Source organism: Phoca vitulina, unplaced genomic scaffold (assembly GCF_004348235.1).
Source record: "Phoca vitulina isolate PV1807 unplaced genomic scaffold, GSC_HSeal_1.0 scaffold6, whole genome shotgun sequence".
NCBI classification, from domain to species: Eukaryota; Metazoa; Chordata; class Mammalia; order Carnivora; family Phocidae; genus Phoca; species Phoca vitulina.
Window position 1 is genome coordinate 51030540 of NW_022589709.1, and position 22063 is coordinate 51052602.

At 45.4% G+C, this 22063-nt stretch overlaps 1 protein-coding gene across 1 annotated transcript; it reads right to left on the minus strand.

Moving 5' to 3' along the window:
• Positions 1–4332: 4332 nt before the first annotated feature.
• F2R (coagulation factor II thrombin receptor) lies at positions 4333–21274 on the minus strand. Its single transcript, XM_032404161.1, has 2 exons — positions 20968–21274; positions 4333–6866 (listed from the first exon to the last, which is right to left on the minus strand). Exons 1-2 carry the CDS (start codon positions 21053–21055, stop codon positions 5671–5673), a joined length of 1284 nt encoding a protein of 427 aa, XP_032260052.1. The 5' UTR covers positions 21056–21274; the 3' UTR covers positions 4333–5670.
• Positions 21275–22063: the final 789 nt, after the last annotated feature.

Genomic DNA, 22063 nt, shown 5'->3' on the forward strand with positions numbered 1-22063 from the left:
ACAGAACAGTTGAGGTCTTTTTTTTTGTTCCTAAGTAAGCTCTAGGCCCAATGTAGGATTTGAACTCAAGACCCAGAGATCAAGAGTCTCTACTGATTGAGCCAGCCAGGCATCCCGGCGTCTTATTTATTTATTTATTTTTTAAGATTTATTTATTTATGAGAGAGAGCTTACAAGTGCAGGGAGAAGGAGAGGGAGGAGAGAGAGAATCTCCAGCAGACTCCCCAATGAGCACAGAGCCCCAAGCCACCCTGAAATCATGAGTTGAGCCAAAATCAAGAGTTGGACGCTTAACCGACTGACCCCCACCCTCCCCACACGCCCCCCAGGGTCTTATTCTTACATGCGTCACAGTATTGGCTATCCCACCCTCGGTCATGTTCTCACTTCCCTGCATGGGTCACACAGCAGCATGCTAAAAAGGCCCAATACTGCGGTTATTAAAATGAGCAAAACAGGCAGACTGGTCCTGCCACCACCTGATGCCTTCAGGCTCCAAATGCAGCTTTCCAAGCTAATCTCCACAGTGCTTATGAGTCACTTCCTGAAGTGATGAGCATACAGCCCCCTGGTTAAAAACATACTGTGTTATCTGAATTCCGAGATGCTGCCGAATCTGACCTCTGGTTTTCTGTGTTTCTGGAAGACCAGCATGCAGCCGACAGTCCCCACGACGAGAAGTGTGGAGCCTGATGTCCACGTCAGTGAGGCTGCCCTGGGTGGCTGGCTGCAAGACAGGCCTCACACAAAGCTTGCCAACTTCTAAGCCGCACTGGACCTACTTGAATCCGTCGCTATTGCTGTTAAGGGACTGATCCTTTCAGCTGTGAGGCTGCCAGAAATTCAATGTGGTGGCTTGCAGCTGTGAGCCAAGTGTTTACCCTTATAACTGCTTTCTAATTATGACTGATTTCTATGTCTTCTTGAAGGCAATAAAGTTGGGAAATCTTGCATAAGAGCAGGTTTGTCAAGCTTTTTCAACTGAGGAGACCTTAATACACTTAAAAATTACAGAGGACCCTAAAGATTTTTCCTTTATGTAGGTTATATCCAGTGGTGTGTTGGAGTCAGCTTGTATCAGAATTCGATATTCAGGAATTTCTCAAGCCCAATGTCGAACCATTGAAAGCTTGAAATTGGCAGCCGAGAAGGGTATTTACGCTACGGAAATTGTTGAAGGCTCCGTACAGGGGCCTTTTTCTTTCTCTGGAGATCACAGCAAACCACACTGATTATATCCACCATTTACCATGTTAGACATTAAAATGGAGAACTTTTGAAAATATTTCTTTCACTTAAAAGTAACAATAAATTCATGACATGTTAACATAAATACCTTATTTTTTCACAAAAAAATTTTTCTTCCCAAAACAATGATTTCTTGAGGAGAGTTGCACTGTTTTCTATTTTTGCAAATTTCTGTAATGGCTGGCTTTGAGAGGAGACAGATTCTCCTGTCTCCGGCATTCAGTCTGTTGCAATGTCACATGTCATGCAGCCACTGGAAAACTCTACTATCTGGTCGTGAGAGAATCAGACCAAGAAAAGGCAAATAACACGTCAGTGTTCTAAGATAGTTTTGACCTCATACATCTCCTACAATGGTCTCAAGGACTCAGAATCACTGCATTGGAGCATTTCTTCTCTGTTCAGACTGCAGCTTGCTCAACCACACCTCCTTCATGAAACACAATTAGATTTATCCTGTGCTCAGTTACTCTCCACACACACATCTGGTCTAGTAGTTTTGAAAGGAATAGCCACACAGTGATGCCAATTCTGCCAGGAAATTACTGTTGGTGACTGTTTTCCCCCTTAATTTTTACTATGACACCTGGGCGAAGATAAGCTTCTAGTGAAGGGTCCAGGCCTCACACACTTAAAAAGCTTGGTCATAAACACCGCTTAACTTTTTCCACTTGATCTCAGAGCTCAAAGATATCCCTGAAAGATATGCCCACACTTTTCTTAATTTCTTACATTTACAAGTATAACCTAAAATTTTCAACATTTATATTCAACAACCAAATATTCTATTTTCTTAAAAATTCTATTTTTGACTTGGTCAGAAAAACAAGCATTTTTGTGTTAAGGAAATTCAAGTGTGTGTGTGTTTTAAAGATTTTATTTATTTGAGAGGGAACACAAGCAGGAGGGAGGGGTAGAGGGAGAAGCAGACTCCCCGCTGAGCAGGGAGCCCGACATGGGGCTCGATCCCAGGACCCTGGGATCATGACCTGAGGCGAAAGCAGCCGCTTAACTGACTGAGCCACCCAGGTGCCCCTCAAGTGTGGTTTATTTTTTAAAGATTTTATTTATTTGACAAGAGACAGAGATAGCGAGAGCAGGAACACAAGCAGGGGGAGTGGGAGAGGGAGAAGCAGGTTTCCCGCTGAGCAGGGAGCCCGACATGGGGCTCCATCCCAGGACTCTGGGATGATGACCTGAGCTGAAGGCACACGCTTAACAACTGAGCCACCCAGGTGCCCCAAGTGTGGTTTATTTTTTAACTTCAAACATATTTTGAAAAATAACAATAGAAGAGTTGAAAGGTCACTTTCTGATTAGGGCAGAGATCCTATTTCTGGCGGCCACAAGCTGGGCATCCTTTAATATATCCAATCCTGAAACACTTTCTGAGTGTCCAGGCCTCAGAAACTTAAGCTTGTGTATTAACTTAAAAATACTCTGTGTTCACAGAATTCTTCTTCAACTGAAAACAGTTTTTCTGTTGACTATGAATCTAGAAATATATTAGGATGTTTCTTACTGATTTTCAACTCTCAGAGGTACTTATCATTTTACTTTTAATTTGCTCTCCTGCTCCCTGCCCCAGGGAGCACTGGACGACAAAGGGCTGTCCCTCAAAGGGCAGTCCTCCTTGGGGTTTCATCATAGCCTCTTGGCTCTGACATGTAATTTGTTTCTCTCTTCCCAAGCAAAGAACTGCAGATTGTTCATGATGCCTACAACCCAGGAATCTGAACATATTCTCAATGACACAACCTCTAGTTTTCTTAAGAGGGGATTAAACAAACAAACAAAAAGACACAGAAAGCTCATCACCCAATCCCTTTGTTCTTCTTCCAGATCCATTCTACATGTCCCAAGATGCAGACCTTTATGGACTAAGCCAACCCAGGTTCCCTTGACCTCTGAGTTTGGGAGCAAGACCAGGAGGCACCAGCGGGAGGTCAGAGGGTTGCAGGAGAGGAGGTATTCCTTCCTCCACCCCTTTGGGCCTGGGGTGGTAATGGCTTCCCTAATTGCTAGCCCGTGGGGTGCTTCACCATCCCCTGGTGGTTCCCTCGACCCTGTCAGTGTCTCTGCACATTGCCTCTTCATTAAACACTCTTCAGCTAAACCCTAAGACCTGGCCTTCCTCCAGTGGCTCTGAAAGACAGTTTATTTATTTATTTATTCCAAACAGATACCAAGCAAACTTCCATCTTTATTAATATAGGTTACATACATTTTTTATTTATTTATTTTTATTTTTATTTTTTTAAGATTTTATTTATTTATTTGACAGAGAGACACAGTGAGAGAGGGAACACTAGCAGGGGGAGTAGGAGAGGGAGAAGCAGGCTTCCTGCAGAGCAGGGAGCCCGATGCGGGGCTCAATCCCAGGACCCTGGGATCATGACCTGAGCTGAAGGCAGACACTTAATGACTGAGCCACCCAGGCGCCCAGGTTACACACATTTTTTAAAAAGAGAGAACATAAAAACAATCACATAAGTACAGACTAATAATATAGTAATGATAGTCATATTAAGTCAGAGGTATTTTAATATTTCAGATTGAATAAAGAAGTAAATCTCCACTGAGTTGGATAAAATACAGTAACTAAGTTAATAAAATCAATGCTAAAAAAAATAAAATCAATGCTAGCTTATACTTACATTATGTTATTTGATGTTCATTATTCTATGGCATTTGGAAATAGTTTGCTCTTTTAAATAGGTTAAGCATTTGCCTTGCAACTTTTCACTTTTTTCCTTTGTGTAAAAGGCCAACATTGCTTCATAAGAAAAAAATATACATTTCAACCTAGTTTTCAAATTATTTTGCGAAATCCATGAGGATTTTCTGTACTTGATACTAATCAGGGGGTTAAAAAATGCTTTTAAAATCATCTCATTAACTCTTAAAAAAAGTGAATGGAAAATATAGAATCATTTTCCTAGATTTCAAAGTCCGTTTCATTTTCTTCTGTTATTTCTCATCAAACCAGCATAATGGATTCTTTTTTTAAAAATTTGATTTAAAAAAATGATTTAATTTATTGAAACCATTTGTAAGTAAATCATGTCCAATCAATATAGACTGGAGGACTTGTTTTTAAAATATGCTTCCTGTATTGTGTTATGTTTTCATCTCAAGTTATAACCACAGGAAGCAGTAACCCAAACGTTCTATGTTCTTCACTGACAATCCTTGCTTGTATGAAACTTGCACGGTGACATTTGGCTAAAAAAACTTCTTATAGAAGGACATATTTATTTATTATACACATGCCACACTCCGTATTGGTCTACTTTGTTTTCCTTGAAGGCAGGTTTCAGTCTTACTCAACTCTGTATGCCCAGCACCCAACCTTGTGACCAGAGCACAGAATGTGTGTTCATGTTTGCTCCGTGAGTGTTTCCATTCCAGAATGCTCCTTGGGGGATAATTGCTGGAAGTGAGTGGGCCTTCTTTCTCTGTTCTTAAAATGGGCAGAGAAGTCTTTTATATCTCCTGGGATAGCACAACCTACTTTGCCAATTTCTAATAAACAAGGTAGTTCACACCCACCCCTTGAGGGAACCTCAGGAGGAGAGAGCAACTGTGGTGGTCCCAGTCCTGACCTCCGGGAGGCTCAGCTGGAGGGTTTCTGGCCAGTCCATGTCTGAAACGGCCCTGTTTTGTATCTATTGTTTGGAGTCCTCCATCGAGGGCAGGTTACTTTGAAAGCCAACCTAAGGTCATTCGTGGGACCTACGCTCATTCTTGGTTTACAGACGCAGAGTGTAAAACATCAAAAATGCTACCCATATCATCTGTTTTCATAATTTAAAGAATTCAAACCTTGATATGTTTAAAATGAAAAACAGTAGAACTTCTTCTACACACAGATAGTACTAAGTCTTATCCCTTAATAACTTAAACATTGCTGTTGAACAATTTCAAAATACATTTATTTGCAAAAGCTATATAAGTCCAAACCATAGAATCCCTCCCAAATGATGAACATCTTCAGATGTTCAGGGCTAAACTCCACCAACCTAAACGTTTCTTTCCTTAATCTCTGGTGGAAAAAAAGGGAGGGTTCCAAAGTGCCTATTCTATACTGCACTGCAAATGATACAAGTATGTGTATACACACCTACACACACACACACACACACACACAGATACAGTAAGTCACCTAAGTATCAGAAAATGACATTCAGTTATTATTGTAGCATTGGCGATACTCTCTTGGAATGATACTGTTTTCTATTCTTGTTATCTTTTCCTGTAACTAACAAATAGATATGATCAATGGCTCTCGTAAGAAAGAGACATGCAAATCATAGACTTGTCGTTTTTGATTGTAAATACCTTTTTGGCAGGGACTAATAGAATCCTCAGGCTATTCACTTTTTTAACCTCTTCCTTTTATCTCACCAGCAGTCCCTTTTCCTAAGTTAAGAGCTTTTTGTATATGCTGTTATTCAGGTTACTAGAGCAGGTATCCATTTTACTTGCCATCAAATGACCGCTGCTGTTGTAGCTGCTGGGATCAGAACTTTCTTTGCAGCATAAGATGCTGTAGAGGTACCTCTGGCACTCAGAAGAAGCATAATAGTAAATCAGGGGATCAATGCAACAGCTTATGCTGCTGACACAGACACAGAGGAGGTAGGCAAAGTAGGCAGCCTCTGTCGTGGACTCTTGAGAAAGGAATGAGTAATGCAGAATCAGGAGGACATTTGTGGGTCCAAAGCAGATGATGAAGATGCAGAAAACAGCAAGCGACAAGAACAAAGCCCGGGACTTCTTGCTCCGGTTGGCTACTGCGGAGGAGCTAAGGCATCGAATGATAGACACATAACAGACGGTGGAAACGATCAGGGGCACAAAGAAGAAGACAGCAGAGAAGGCTGAGAAGTAATAGGCATAATAGCCTTCGAGCAGGGTTTCATTGAGCACGTCATGGCAGGTGGTGATGTTGAGCCCCGACACCTGGGTGGTTTGCTCCTTGAGGAGGAGAGGCACCACCCCCGCGATGGCCATAGCCCAGATGGCCAGACAAGTGAAGGAAGCCCTCCCCAGAGTACGCCAGGAGAGGGACTGGATGGGGTATACCACAGCCAAAAACCGGTCAATGCTTATGACTGTCATGAGCATGATGGAGGCGTACATGTTACAGTAAAAGGCGGCGGTCACAAAGCGACACATTTCAGAACCAAATTTCCAATCACTGCCGGAAAAGTAATAGCTGATCTTGAACGGGAGCACCGACACGAAGAGCACATCCGCTGTGGCCAGATGCAGCATGTACACCACAGCGGGCTTCTTGATCTTCATCTTCAAGATGAACACAAGGATGGCCATGACATTCAGAGGAAGGCTTACTACAAACACGCCAGTGTAGACAGAGGGGACAAAAAGCGTCAGCCAGGCACTGGTCAGATATCCTGAGGCATCTTCCGTGATAAACCCAGGGTGCCGTTTTTGAAGAGGATGGCTTATATTGATGGAGCTTAGTCTGTCTTGAGGGAACTCACTCCCGTTTCTCTCCTCATTGTCCTCCAGTGGGAATGGTTCAAATATATCATTGGTATTCTTGAGAAAAAATGACCGGGGATCCACAGTAGCATTGGTTGCTTTTGACTCTTAAAAAAAAAAAAAAAAAATTAAAAAGTCAAAAAGACAAGAAGAATACATTTTATTTTTAGTGCTCTTACTAGGAGAGTGGGTGGGAAAGAGCAAGTAATGTACAAATGGATTACAGACCTTATCAGGGAATTAGCTCACTCAAAATACTGTACAGCATTTTTTGTTGGCATAAGCAAACACTTAAAACTCTGCTCCTTAGAAGGACAGAAGCAAATGATACACTTTCAGAGATGTACCCTGAAGACATCAGAAAAGGCTGAGTGCCTGACATAAAGGAAAAAATCAGTGACTTCTTTTCCATTCTAGCCACGGTCTCTATAAACAAATCCCTCCCAGGCTCTATGACTTGGCTTTCCTCCATAGGCCTTCATTTCCTCCACTGAGTTTGCAGACACCCCTGGAAACCCGTGGTTCCCAGTGGAAACATCTACACAGAAAGGTGAGGGGACTTCTTAAGTTACGGAGCTAGAGGCAAATTCGGAGTAGGACGGAGGGCTTCCATTTCCATGGCCATTGTCTATGTGACAGTAGTTTTCCTCTACTATCTTTAGTTTGTTTATACCGTAGGATGTTCCAAATCTCTCACCATATTTGGACCCAAACAACAGTCCCTCGGGTTATCTTTTAACATAACCACCAGGTGCACACCCCCTCAGTCATCTTCCTGTCTCCTTCCTGAGCAGGCTTGTGGAGGAGCAGGTGTTCTAGGCCGATACCAGGCCAGTCAGGCTTTCCTGAGTGTCAACCAGAAGTCAAAATAAAGGCTCAGTTGCAAACTTCCTCCTTTCATCACCCTCTTCCACCAAAAGCATCCACTTAAAATGTTCATCAGAGAAAGGCAACACTTAGCTGCTGTAATTCAACCAGCTTTTCCTGCTGAGGAGCTTTTGCTCAAGTTTTGTCATTGAGGAGAGTTGGACGAAGAGCTTTGGTGGGCCCTGGGAAGCTGAGGACCAGGGAGAGAAAGCACAGAGGAAGAGGGGCGAAGCCTCCATCACTGGGGGTGCCGCAACAAACACTGGATGTGCAGGTCACTCAGAAGTGATGTTAGAGGATTTAAAATCTGGCTAGAAACTGGGTAAGTACAGTGGATTTTCAAACTTTTGGTCTTAATTTTCAGTGGTGAATCCTTTGTGCAAACAAAAGCTTACACAGAGAGGCATAATGCAATACAAGAGATAGTTCTCGTTCTGGAATGGCTCTGTAAGGACACCGGACCCAACCATCCCTGAGATGAAAATTAAAAACCCTTGACCTCCTTCCTCCCCCCGAATCAATGACCTGAAGGCATTTAGGTTCCTAAGGTGGTACTGGGGAGAGGAGAAATGATTCTTGAAGGAAAGGAGGGCGCCCGGTGACTTTGTTTTCTTGACTTTCATGGTAAGCTCAAGAGAAGGCCAGAATCAATGCCACAAAGGATGGCTAAAACTCAGATAGAAAACGCACAGTTTCCGGCCTGAAGAACCAGAGGACAGAGTTCAGGGCAACCATAGTCACTGGAAAGTGAGGAGACAATCCCAGGGAGGAAAAGTCAGAGAAGGGAGCCAGCCCTAAATTCTAATGTGAATCTGCCACAGGCTTTGGTTGACTCTGGAACGATGCACATATAGGGGACGATGTGAAGTAGCTCTGCTAAAGATAGAAGAACTGAAGTGATATTTTTTGCTCAAGATGGAGAGTTTGCACTTTGAGTCCAACCAAATTAATTGCCTGCTAAACAAAAACACCAAAATCCTTTGGAGAAATAAAACAAAATCTTAAGTCTTTACAGTATGGCCAGGGTGCAATCCCAAATCATTTGATACAAAAAGAAACAAAAATGTGACCCAGTCTCAAGAAAAAAAGATAATCAGTGGAAACCAATCCCAAGAAGACCCAGGTGTTGGATTTAGCAGATAAGGATTTTGAAGAATGTGTTACAATGAAGTAAAGGGAAATACCTTGTTGAAATGGATGAAAAAAAAAATAGAAACTATCAGCAAAGAAACCAACCAATGGAAATCGTAGAACTAGAAAGTAAAATACAATAAAGTGGCATCTATTTCCAAAATAAGGACAGTAGAATAGAACAGGGTGCCTAGTGGTGAAAGGTGGAGGTATGGCTCTCTCAGAAAGGTCAGAACTGGGCTCCTGAGGGTGAAGGGGTGGCCTGGCAGGACATCTGTCACAGGGAAGGTCAAATGTCTCCAGTGATGAGCTTCTGAGAAAATAGATATGTCTATATTGTTCCTCAAGGGTAAGAAACAAGAAACCATTCCTATTAATCTCTGAATCTCCAGCGCCCTGTACATGGTAGGTGCTCCTTAAATTGGCTTTTTTTTTTTTTAAAGATTTTATTTACTTATCTATTTGACAAGCAGAGAGACAGTGAGAGAGGGAATACAAGCAGGGGGAGTGGGAGAGGGAGAAGCAGGCTTCCCGCAGAGCAGGGATCCCGACACGGGGCTCGATCCCAGGACCCTGGGATCATGACCCGAGCCAAAGGCAGATGCTTAACGACTAAGCCACCCAGGCACCCCCTTAAATTGGCTTTTAATCACAGATTTGCATTCTAATATTGCTGCCAGGAGTCACTTAACCCCTCTGAACTCAGTTTCAGAATCTTTAAAGTGGGATTCCAATACCTGTCTGACCTACAAATCTGGCAGCCAGGTGTATCCCTTGTGAGCTTACTTTGTAAACTATACAAACTAATCAATGTAATAAATTAATCTTATCCTTCTCTTTTCACTTCAGTGCAACTTGCTTTTAGACTCAATTATTCGCTTACTCTCATTTATTTTATTTTATTTTATTTTTTTAAAGAATTTATTTATTTGACAGAGAGAGACACAGCCAGAGAGGGAACACAAGCAGGGGGAGTGGGAAAGGGAGAAGCAGGCTTCCCGCGGAGCAGGGAGCCCGATGCGGGGCTCGATCCCAGGACCTTGAGATCATGACCTGAGCCGAACGAAGGCAGACGCTTAACTGACGGAGTCACCCAGGCGCCCGTACTCTCATTTATTTTAAATTAAAATGGAATCTATGCGTCTCTTCCCTCCTACTCAGCAATATTTAGTTTTTCAGGACGACGAGGAACACGAACAGGCTGTAGAGTAGCTAGCCCCAGCATTCAAAGATGTCTATCAAAGTTTAAATTCACAGCCTTTTCCAGAGGTATCCCTTTCTTCCCTCTGTGATGCATCTAACTTACTCAGAAAAGAATGAATGGGTTCTGACATTTTATTTCATTCTTTAAACAGATTTTATTTATTTATTTGAGAGACTGAGCGAGAGAGACCATGAGCAGGGGGAGAGGCAGAGGGAAAAGGAGAAGCAGGCTCCTCACTGAGCAGGGAGCCTGACGCAGGACTCGATCCCAGGACCCTGGGATCATGACCTGAGCCGAAGGCAGATGCTTAACCAACTGAACCACCCAGGCGCCCTGGTTCTGGCATTTTAATACCACAAAGATAAATGTCCTTAAAAATGCTGACCCAGAAGAACCTAAAGATAACACAACTTTTCTCTGCACTTTGGGAACCTGGCTAGATTAAGGACTTCTGTCATGCAGGGAAGGGTAAAAGTACACACACAGGCGTGCACAGACAGGTATGAATCCAGGCATTACCTAGGGGAACGCTGTAATTTGAAAACTACTGGACACTCATAACTAAGCCTCTTAGATTCTTTCACTTTGTCCGAAAATAAAACTGCCACTGGATTTTACTCTGTATTTAGTACTTTGGCATTAAGTATTTGTTTTAAAAAACGTCTTCCCGAGGCGCCTGGGTGGCTCAGTCGTTAAGCGTCTGCCTTGGGCTCAGGTCATGGTCCCGGGGTCCTGGGATCGAGCCCCGCATCGGGCTCTCTGCTCCGTGGGAAGCCTGCTTCTCCCTCTCCCACTCCCCCTGCTTGTGTTCCCTCTCTGCCTGTCTCTCTCTGTCAAATAAATAAAATCTTTAAAAAAAAAAAAAAAAGATTTTAAAAACGTCTTCCCTGGCTAGGCCTTTTTAGGCAGTACGGTGTTTGTAACAGAAACATTATACCCACTGAAATATGAAATTTTTATAGGCTGGAACCCAGGAGGAATGCATAATCCCTTGATTAAATATCATCACCTAAGGTGTCACCTTTTCTTGTTCTTATAGGTTTGATATTTTGGCTTTTGTGGAATTAAAAAATGTCAGCAAAAAAATTTTTTTAATTTAAGTATATACCAGCATCAAGGAAATAAACAAAACCAGTTCCAAGTAACTAAACATATCCAACTAGCTCAAGCACCTTAGGCTGCAATTTGAGTTTGCGTATCTCCCTTTTCCTCCCGTCCTGGCACAGCTCACAGGTCAAGGAGAAAGTGCCTGTCAGTGTGCCAAAAGCTCTTGTAATTCATCTGCGGTTTTGTTGTTAAGCTATGGTTTCACAAAAAAAAAAAAAAAAAGCAGCTCAGGTCCTAAAATCAGTTCTCATGCTTCTTGCTAAGTTTTACTCAATTTAGGTTTCTCTCAAATGGCTCTAGAGTAGTTTTGTGATTCAATGTAGCACACTGCTAAATGCTTCAATATGGACTCTCTAATTCTGGAGAGTTTTAAAAATTAGAAAGTCAGGCAAGGCTTCCTCTATCTTTGATGAGCTCTGGCTGGGAAGCAGAGTGGTGACGAGATGCATTATCAAGGTCCCATGTGATCCTGGGATTTATACTATGCCAGCCTCCCCCGAAGCACCGGCCTTGGTTCTGACTCAGAGCTCTGCCCTACAGGGCTCACAAATTAACACAGCAGAAGTGCCAGGACCATGCCCACATTCCCACATGGCGCAGAAGAGCTGTACCCTGCACTTCTCCACTAGGGGATCAACACTACAGGCTAAAGAGAAATAAAGAAGAGAATGATGGAAAATTAATAGAAACATATTAATTCCATCAAATGGAAAATAGCAGTATTACTGCAATACTCCACTGCCTCAAAGGCATATGCACACCATTTTCTTTTTTTTAAGATTTTATTTATTTATTTGACAGAAAGAGAGAGACACACAGCAAGAGAGGGAACACTAGCAGGGGGAGCGGGAGGGGGAGAAGCAGACTTCCCGCTGAGCAGGGAGCCCAATGCGGGGCTCAATCCCAGGACCCTGGGATCATGACCTGAGCCGAAGGCATAGGCTTAATGACTGAGCCACCCAGGCGCCCCCTGCACACCATTTTTTTTTTTTTGTATTATTTAAAGATTTTATTTATTTATTTGACAGAGAGAGACACAGCGAGAGAGGGAACACAAGCAGGGGGAGTGGGAGAGGGAGAAGCAGGCTTCCCGCTGAGCAGGGAGCCCGATGCGGGGCTCGATCCCAGGACCCTGAGATCATGACCCGAGCCGAAGGCAGACGCTTAACGACTGAGCCACCCAGGCGCCCCTGCACACCATTTTTTAATGCAAAGAACCAGTGTACCTGAAAGAAATGGCTGTTTTTAGATCCGGGGTAGGAAATGTACAAAATGAGCCTTGAACATCTTTAAAGAATATTAGGGTCAGGTCAGTGGAGTCAATCTGAAGGGGTCCCACTGGCCAAGGTGTGACACTGATCACCAAAAGAATAAGGACAAAAGTGGATTAAAACATTTGAAACATGTCATATATGTTAAGATCCATGAGTTCATCATGATACTCGAAGGAAAATGATGCATCATTTTTGGTCACCTTTGGAGGAAATTAGGGGGCCCTGTATGAAAACTGGTAAATAAAAGCAAGATTCAAGCACTTATCCTGTCTTTTCTACATAAATGATATTTCAGGGAAGCAAAACAGTCAGTGACAAAAAGTTCTTCTTTGTAAAATAATTCCAGCTCCTAAACGCAGAGACAATGACAGATTTAGGAAAGCATCATTTGGAAGCTCTTGGTGAACTAATGGACTGAGTCTGATCACCAGTGGTCACTAAAACCATTGGGTGAAAGGTTGATGGGGAATTTCATAACAGCTGGAGCAAGTGGACAACGCCTGAATCCCGAGTAATCAATCTTAAGAGCACGAAAACAGAGTCCTGAGATGCATCAGGAAGTACACACAGCACCACTGCTGATGCGGTCTTGCAAAAAACCAAACCCGAATCTGAACAGGCCTCCCGCTGTACCTACCACGTGACAGAAAACGCCGAGGACAGATGGGCATGCTACGTGCCCCACTGAACATCCCTACATGACGCAGCTGGCTGGATCCAGGGTGCAGGGGAGTCTCTACAACAAATGACCCAGTTTCTTTGAAAAATACACAGCCACGAGAAAGGAGATGGGAAACAGTTACAGATTAAAAGAAAGTTAAGAGACACACCAACCAGAGGCAGTGGTTGGCCTTGTTTGATCCTGATTTGAATAAAACAACTGTAAAAAGGCATTTATGAGACAATCAGCGAAATCTGAATGCTGACTCAACAGTGCAAAATGTTAAGAAATCGACAGTCATCTTTTTAGGTGATACAATGGTATTATGGTTATATATTTAAAAAAGAGGGTCACCTGGGTGGCTCAATCAGTTAAGTGTCTGCTTTCGGCTCAGGTCATGATCTTGGGGTACTGGGATTGAGCCCTGCTGAGCAGGGAGCCTGCTTCTCCCTCTCCCTCTGCCCCCCCCGCCCCCCACTTGTGTGCACTCTTTCTCTCTCTCAAATAAATTCTTAAAAAAATAATAAAAAATAAAAAAAGAGTTCTTGGGGTGCCTGGGTGGCCCAGTTGGTTAGGCGTCGGACTTCCGCTCGGGTCATGATCTCAGGGTCCTGGGATGGAGCCCTGAGTGGGGCTCCCTGCTGAATGGGAAGTCTGCCTGTCTCTCTCCCTCCGCTCCTCACCCTACTCATGCTCTCTCTCAAATGAATAAATAAAATCTTTAAGAAGAAAAGAGTTCTTATCTCTGAGGATATATACCAACGTATTTACGGACGAAATGACATATATGTCTGGGATTTGCTTTAAAATTATCCAGTTGGGGGAGAAGAAAAGTGAGGTGTAGATAAAACAAGATATGGGGAGTAATTATACAGTTTATTTTTGAGTATATTTGAAAATTTTCATAATTAAAGGTAAAAAAAAAAAAACCCAAATACTATATGCAGATTTACTTGCTACTAGAAACTAAGGACAAAGGTTTTTGCTTTTCTTTTGCTTTTGTCTCAGTCTTGATGGAATAAAAGTTCTTGAATGTTTGCATGAAAAGTTGGGGTTTTTTTGTTTTTTGAGAGAGAGAGAGAGAGAGAACATGTACGAGCAGGGGGAGGAGCTGAGGGGGAGAGAAAAAATCTCAAGCAGCTCCAGGGTCAGCGCAGAGCCAGATGCAAGGCTTGATCTCTGGACCCTGAGACCATGACCTGAGCTGAAATCAAGAGTTGGATGCTTAACTGACTGAGCCACCCAGGCGCCCTCAGGAACACAGTTTTACATTTAATAAATTCATGTTATACCAACTCCTCAAAGGCCTTTCTGGAATATGGAGGAATTGTTATGAAAAACACTTAACATTTGTTGAATACCTACTATGTGCTAGGTACTTCATATCTTACCTCATGTAACTCTAACATTTCTACAAAATAAGCATTATAATCCCTGTATTATGGCCAACATGCAGAGGCACAGATAGGCTAAGTAATCCAAAGACAGAATTAGTAAGTGGAGGGGCCAGGATTTGAATCTTGATCTTCTGGCTCCAAAGCTCATACCCTTTGAACCACACCACATGACCCTGTCTCTTTAAAAGAGTTGAGATTTGGGGCTCCTGGGTGGCTCAGTCGGTTAAACGTCTGCCTTCGGCTCAGGTCATGATCCCGGATCCTGGGATCAAGCCCTGCATCAGGCTCCCTCTATCCCTCCCCCTTGCTCATTCTCTCTCTCAAAATAAATAAATAAAATCTTTAAAAATAAATAAATAAAAGACTTGAGATATATGACCTACTCCTGAAATACTACACTTATTTTCCTCTAACCTTTTCACCAAATAAATGAATCTGTCTACCGTTGTAACTATAGCAGGCAGTACACGACCATATGATTACGTAACTTAAGTTGACGATGCCCACGGCTACTGCTTGGGAATTCAGGAGTCCTGCGGACCTTGGCTACACACCAATCACATGCTAACAACCCAGTGCTCACAGACACATCAGCTGTGGCCATTCAAGGACAAAACAGAAAAATAAATCTTTAAAACAGCGTTCAAGATGGGGCAGAAGCAAAAGCAGTAAGTGAACAAAAATCTCTGCTATGGAAAAACCAGAATTAAAGGTAGAATAAGGTAAACACTGACTGCAGGGTTAAGAAAAGGTGGCCAGCATCAGAGGCCGCTTCCCCTCCTAGCCCACAGCCTGGAGCCAGGACTCGGCTGGAAGCATAGGAGAGCAAGCCTAACTGGGAGAGGGGCGACAGGGGACAGGGGAATGTAAGATAAAGACAACCAGAAAATTTAAATGTCAGCACGCTCAGGTAGAACAGGCACAAGGATGACAAAAGAGAAGCATGTGGGGCCCCGGCCTGGAGCTTCCTGGAGGCCAGGGCCTGATGTGTGGGGTTAGGGCCGTAGCAGGCCTCTCTGGGAACCATTCTGATTCCCTGGCTTTTCCCATTCTTCCAGGCCTGTTTTGCACCAAAAGTTACAGGCCCTGAGCTCCGTGTCCTGGGAATGTTGTTCTTAAAACAACAAGGTAAAACGAAAACTAATTCACTGTAAAGGATGTTAATAATCAGCAGTTCCTCCCAGTACCAAACTGTCTCTGTTCCTAACCCCGCCCAAGTCCCACTGCAGTTTGTAAACCTGAACTCAAACGAAGTAGATTCTAGGCTGTGATAGAAACTGTCATAAACGGCACTTCCTGGAAAGCAAACTCCTCTCGTAAAGCTAGTAAGGCCATCAACTGAGCTAACCCTGGGACGATTTACTGTGCCTCTACAGTAGGTTTTAAAAGACCATGGAGGGGCGCCTGGGTGGCTCAGTTGGTTAAGCGACTGCCTTCGGCTCAGGTCATGATCCTGGAGTCCCTGGATCGAGTCCCGCATCGGGCTCCCTGCTCGGCAGGGAGCCTGCTTCTCCCTATGACCCTCACCCCTCTCATGTGCTCTCTCTCTCTCATTCTCTCTGTCTCAAATAAATAAATAAAATCTTTAAAAAAATAAAAAATAAAAAAATAAAAAATAAAAGACCATGGAGACTTCATAATGCTTATGACATCAATTTACAGGGTTTAACAAGCATTTAAAAAAACAGAATAGTGTAGGGGTGCCTGGGTGATTCAGTCGTTAAGCGTCTGCCTTCGGCTCAGGTCGCGATCCCAGGGTCCTGGGATGGAGCCCCACATCCAGCTCCCTGCTCAGCGGGAAGCCTGCTTCTCCCTTTCCCATTCCCCCTGCTTGTGTTCCCTCTCTTGCTGTCTCTCTCTGTCAAATAAATAAGTAAATAAAATCTTTTAAAAAAATAGAATAGTGTAGAAAATATTGGAATGCATAGTACGCGATAAAGGCGAGTACGGTTTGGTAGAACTTTTGTTTCAAATCTACGTATACACAACAATTACCCATACATATTTACTGCAGACACACACAACTACCGTGTCACAACGTAAAGTATATTCCTCACAGTTCTGTCTGTTGGCTAGCAAAAAAAGAAAATACGGGAAAACACTATTCTACAATAATACCTGACTTCTAATTCATCACGGACTTGAAATATTGATGATATAATGTCCTTTCTTAAAGTTAAATAAATTTGTTTGCACATGAAAATTACTGGTTATTCCTGTTATTTCAAAGGGCAGATTATTTTCAACCTACATGAAGAATGCATAAAGGACGCGATGGCCTTTTATGTGACAAAACTTCATTGGATGTCTTGGGATGGAGAAGGAGGCTGTAACTTCAGTGGGTTTCTGCAAGTACCATCACAAGGTCAGTGTGGGAGAGAGTATTTGAACGAAGTGGAAGCTCATACCCAGAAAAAACAATCTCAGCCTTCAGAGAGAGCTATTTGCTCTGACAGTTCCAGTCATAAGCAAGAGATGGCAAAAGGCAGAATGAAAGAAACCTCAAAATAGGGAAATAAACAGAAAATTCTGAATGTTGAAACTGTGGAGCCCCCAATACCAGCATCATAGTAAAAAAAACAACAAAACCAAGGCTGTGGTTCCTAATGACTCTCCCAGGGTGTTTTTCTAAGTAGCAAAGGGGGCACCCACACACTCATGAAAACTAGTGAAAGGGGAGTCCTCCAGACCCAAAAGGCCATATACTGTTTGCTGCCATTTATATGAAATGCAGAGAAGAGGTAAACTCACATAGAAATAAAAAGCAAATCTGTGGTTGCCAGAGACTGGCGGCAGGGAGAATGGGGGTTAAGTGCTTAAGGGATATAGGGTTTGTTTTGGGGTGATGAAAATATTCTGCAACTAGACAGAGGTGGTGATTACACAACATTGTAAGTGCACCAAATACCACTAAAGATGGTATACTTTAAAATGGTTAATTTAATAGTACGTAAATTTTGCCTCGATTTAAAAATACAGGAAAGAAAGGAGTTCTGACGGAAAAGAGGGATGTGTGTCTAAGTGGAGGAGGGGGGATGATTAGAAACCCAGGGTCGTGGGGACTCCATCGTCCCTGTGGAATTCCACCCAGCTCAAGGTGCAGCTGAGTTCCGGTGTGTGATGGTGACAAAGATAAAGATGAACTGGCTGAGGGAGGGGAAGGGGTAGAAAGGGCACAGGGACAAAGACTGGCCAGAAGCGTTTTGGAAAAGGAGCAAATGCAGAGCTGCTGAGAAAGTGCAAGTTAGGGTTCACAGAATGCTGATCCATTTAGGCATAAAGGGCCGAGAAATGCTGAATTAGAAAGATGGGGGCGGGGGAAGAGGACAGCAGAGAGGACATGAGAGTATTCCTGAGAAAGGGCACCCATGCCTCCAAAATATTCTCTCATACAAAGGAAGACTGGACTAATTTAGGGGGGAATATGTCCTATAAAAGTAAAGTCGAAGGCACTAGGGAATGAAAACAATGAATGAGTGAGGGAGAGAGAGAGAAGGAAGAAATTAATTTAGATACATAGAGTAGAAATTTACTTCTTGCTATTTCCTAAGAAATTTGGCTTTCAGGCTTTATAGAGGTTTCTGGTCCCCTTAGGGCAGAATCATTGTCCCGTTTGTGTCTTTTGTTTAGGCTTAGGACCACAGTCTCTCGGTAACAGCCAATTATTTAGCATATTCATGAGTAGGGATCTATTTATAGCCTGCCTTATCATGTGTTTGCAAAAGTAAATAGCAGGAGACCACGACCCAAGCACAAATGTTCACTAAACACCTCCCTGTGCTAGGCCAGGGCTACAGACCAATGGGGTGCAGACTTGGTCCTCTAGGGGTCCTGGGGAGCACAGGAGAGTTACTCTTCTCTACTGCTGGGCATCTGGACGGCTTCCTCTCTATAGGGGTGGATAGAGAAAGCCTGCGCTTCAGAAAAACAGGCCAGTTCTACTTCTTGCCAGACCTGTGACGTAACCATTTTGGGCCTATTTACCTACCTGTGATATGGGGATGACATCTACTCAAAGGATTGTTGTGAGGAATAAACAAGATAGTATATGCAAAGTACCTAAGCAGGATGCTGCTGTAGTAGGTGCTTGATATAGAGTGGCTGTTTTTAATTAAATATGAACATGTGGGGTGTAAGGGAGGGCATTTTGGCCAGAGGGAGTGGCAGGGGGATAGATGCCACAGAAAGCATAGCTCCTTGGAGGAGGAACTGGAGGGTAGGGCTGGGTGGAGTACAGGTAATCTAACAGGTTATGTAACAGAGGAGGCTGGATAGAGGGGCACCTCACTCTATGCTAAGGAACGGGGCTCGGGCTGGTGGGCGGCCGGGCAGCACGGGGCATCTCCTACCCAATCCCCTGTGCCACTGTCATCATCAGCGATTCTTGGACCCTTTCAGCCATCAGATCCTTAAAAAATTTACAAACGTCACCTCTTGGATGCCGGCGCTCTTTGATGAAGATGAGTCATCTCACCTACACTGTCTGGACAAAGGAAAGTAAACTGGTTAATTGAACTTAAGAATTTCTCAACAGCCATTTGCTGTTGCTGAGTGGACCAGGACACTGGTTCTAGACTTCTGGGGATAAATGGAAGTTTATAATCTTGGCCGGGGAGATGAGATACCCACATAGTGACGGTGCAGCAAATGCCAAAATGAGTGGGGACAAAAAAGTCCCGAGAGCTTCAGGAAAACTCAAACTGGTGGGCAGGGCAGCCTGGAGGGTCTTCCCATGCCTGGGGTCTTACAGTTCCGCCAAGCACATACAGCTTGTTATGACAGATACTCTTTAGAACTGCCTGTGAACGGTGATAAAAAAAAGCAGACCTATTTTTAGTTGATTTTATTAGTGATTTAAATCTCTGAAGACAAGGCCCCACTTAACCTCCTGCATGCAGGGCGCCCTCCTCCATCTGGAATTTTGGTATATTGTCTCTGAGCCTTCGTTTCAGGATGCCAATGAGGGATAAACACCTGCCTTAACAGTGTCTCTGAGAGGGTGAAATCAGATCCTCTGAGGGGCAAATGCCTCCCAGGCCAGGGTTTGACACAGACGAGGACACTCAGCACGGGCTCTTTTTCCTCTCTCATCCTCCTTTCTTCTTTCCCTCCCAAAGTGGTTCCAGAATCCAGTGTAGGTAAATTAGCCAGTGTCTGTTCAGTTACCGTCTACACTGCCTTGTCCATCTCAGCATGCACCTTCTCCGTTCACAAGGACGAAAGCAGAGCACAAACAGCAGCCTTAACTTCACTCCCTAACCTGCACCAAGATCTTCCTGGGGGCCACTGTGAGGAAGGGTGACTACAGGGCATCAGGCTTGTATAAACTTACTCCCGACCTCACCATCCAAATCTCAAACAACACTTTGTATTCTCAAGAGCTTGGCCCAAAATAAAAGTACAAAGTCACATAACACCATACAGTTTTCAGGAGTTCTCCAGGGGAGCTGGGGCAAAACTGGGCCCCTATCTGGAGCTTGGAGTTTTCCCAAAACGCCCCCGACAAACTCACCCAGAGCAAAGATGGAGAGCAAACACTATCTTCGTCACCTCTTATTCTTGATGCATCTACACTAGGTCCAGTGTGAAAACAATGTAAAGGACACAATCTGTCCCCGATAAGAAAACCAGCTAGAATCTGTTTCTACGTGGGGAAAAGAAAAAGGGCTAAAAGCTTATAAAGCACTATCGCTATAAAGAAATTGAAACTTTTTTCCCCCCCTCAGTTTCTAACTAGTGTCTTCACCAGTTAAAAACAACTTCTCTGTCCTGCTTTTATGGGGGGAAAGTTTGGAAAATACATTTATTTGGCCAAGTAGCCAGATACTTACAAATACACTACGGGTGGGAATTGTGTTCTAGGTGCGGCAACCTCCTCCTTGCAGCAGGCCAGAAAGAGAAATACTGAAATCCCAGAGTGTCTAAGGGAGCCGGGTTCTGGGGGGCAATCTCTTTCCTTAACTCAGCTTGGAAGACTGGGTTCTGGGTAACAAAACCTCCCGCCCGCCACCACCACCGCCTCCCTCGCCGTGGCCACCTCTGTAAAATGTGCAAAAACCCCAATTTTCCAACAAAACAAAACTTCAACGGGAGCCCTTCTCCACTTTATATTGAAAGGGCCAGAACGCTGACTGGTGGAGCAACGTGAGACCAGTTCTTTGTGGGGTAGTCCTGGGAGAAACAGGTCACACTGCAACAAATGCGACGAGGGGCCAGGCGCCTCAGGCTTCCGCAGGAAAACGTGACCCCTTCCTCCTCCTCCCTATCCAACACCACTTCTCAGCAAGGCTGCACCCTTCGAAACCAAGTCCAAAGGAGCAGGGGTCATAATCCCCGCTTGGATTTGACTGGGGGAGACTCTGGATCTCAGCTCAAATACCTGCTTGGGTTCTGGAGGAACCTGAAGCAGAGGGTGAGGCCAGGAGCACCCCCCCGCCCCCACCCCCCGTCGAGGAGAAGGCGCAGCCTGCACCCTTTCGGTCCCTTCTCCCGCCCGCCCCAGTCCCGCGGGGGCCTCGGCTGCGGGGCCGACAGCGGGCCGGGAGGGAATACCGGGGCAGCTCTCACCGGGCTTGCGGCCTCGGGCGCGGGCCGACAGCAGGGGGCCGCACAGACTGAGTCCCGCGACGACCAGCAGCAGCCGCCGGGGCCCCATTGTCCGGAGGCTCGGCGCGGCTCGGGCACACGGCCCCGCCTCCGAGCCGCTCGCGCTCCGTGCGCTCTCCCTCCGGCCGCGGACTCCAGCCGCCGGCCGCGCAGCACGTGCGGGCCGGCAGAGCGCTCGCTGGCCGCGCACAGAAGGAGGACGCTCGCGTCGCCGCGCGGGCTGGCGTGTCTGCTGGCGTGTCCGGTGGCTCTCTGAGAGTGCAGGCGGAGGCGGGGGCGGAACCCCGGCGCACGGGAGCCGAGCGGCGCGAGCGGGGAAGGGCGCCCCCCGGCGCCGAGTGTGCGCCTTGAGGCGCTGGCCGCCCGCCGCGCTCTCCCCTCCCCCTCCCCTCCCCGCGAGCCCCTCGGCCGCCGCTCCGCGGTCCCGGGCTTCGGCGACCCCGCCACCCGTGAAGCGCCGCGAGCCCCGCCCCCCCCTCCGGGTCCCGGCAGGCGGCCGCTGCCCGGCGAGGGGAATCCAAACGAGACAGCTTTTCCTCTGGGCGCCTCAGACCCGCGAAGCTCTCAGTGACTCACACTGCCGGGGGCCTGGAACAGGGCCGCGCGGCCTGGGCGGCTGCTCCCTGCTCTTCTCATTACTCTCCTGGGGAGCAAAGGCGCTCGCAGGGAACCTCCGAGCAGGGATGCGCCCCGGGGCGCCGGCCCCCACGGCCCCGGGCTAGACCTTACCGCCCGCGTGCCAAGCGCCTCACCTCAGGCCCAGCGCGGCTGCCCCTTCGGAAATGGGGTATTTAGCTGGCAGTTTCAAAGTGACTCGTGCTTTTTTTTAATTTAGGGAGAGTGGATTAGAAAGTTTATCCTCTAGGGATAAGGTGGCCCCTAACGAGAAGGAGCCCTCTGTGTGGAAAGATTTCGCGACATTTTTTAACTCGTTTCTCTTTATTTGGTGAAGTTAGCACTTCCTGTTTCGCGGGTGGGCTGCCGGCGGGGAGAAGTAACCGGCCGCGGCCAAGCGCAGCTGCCCCCCGCTCCCGCCCCGCGCGGCCGCGACCTTTCG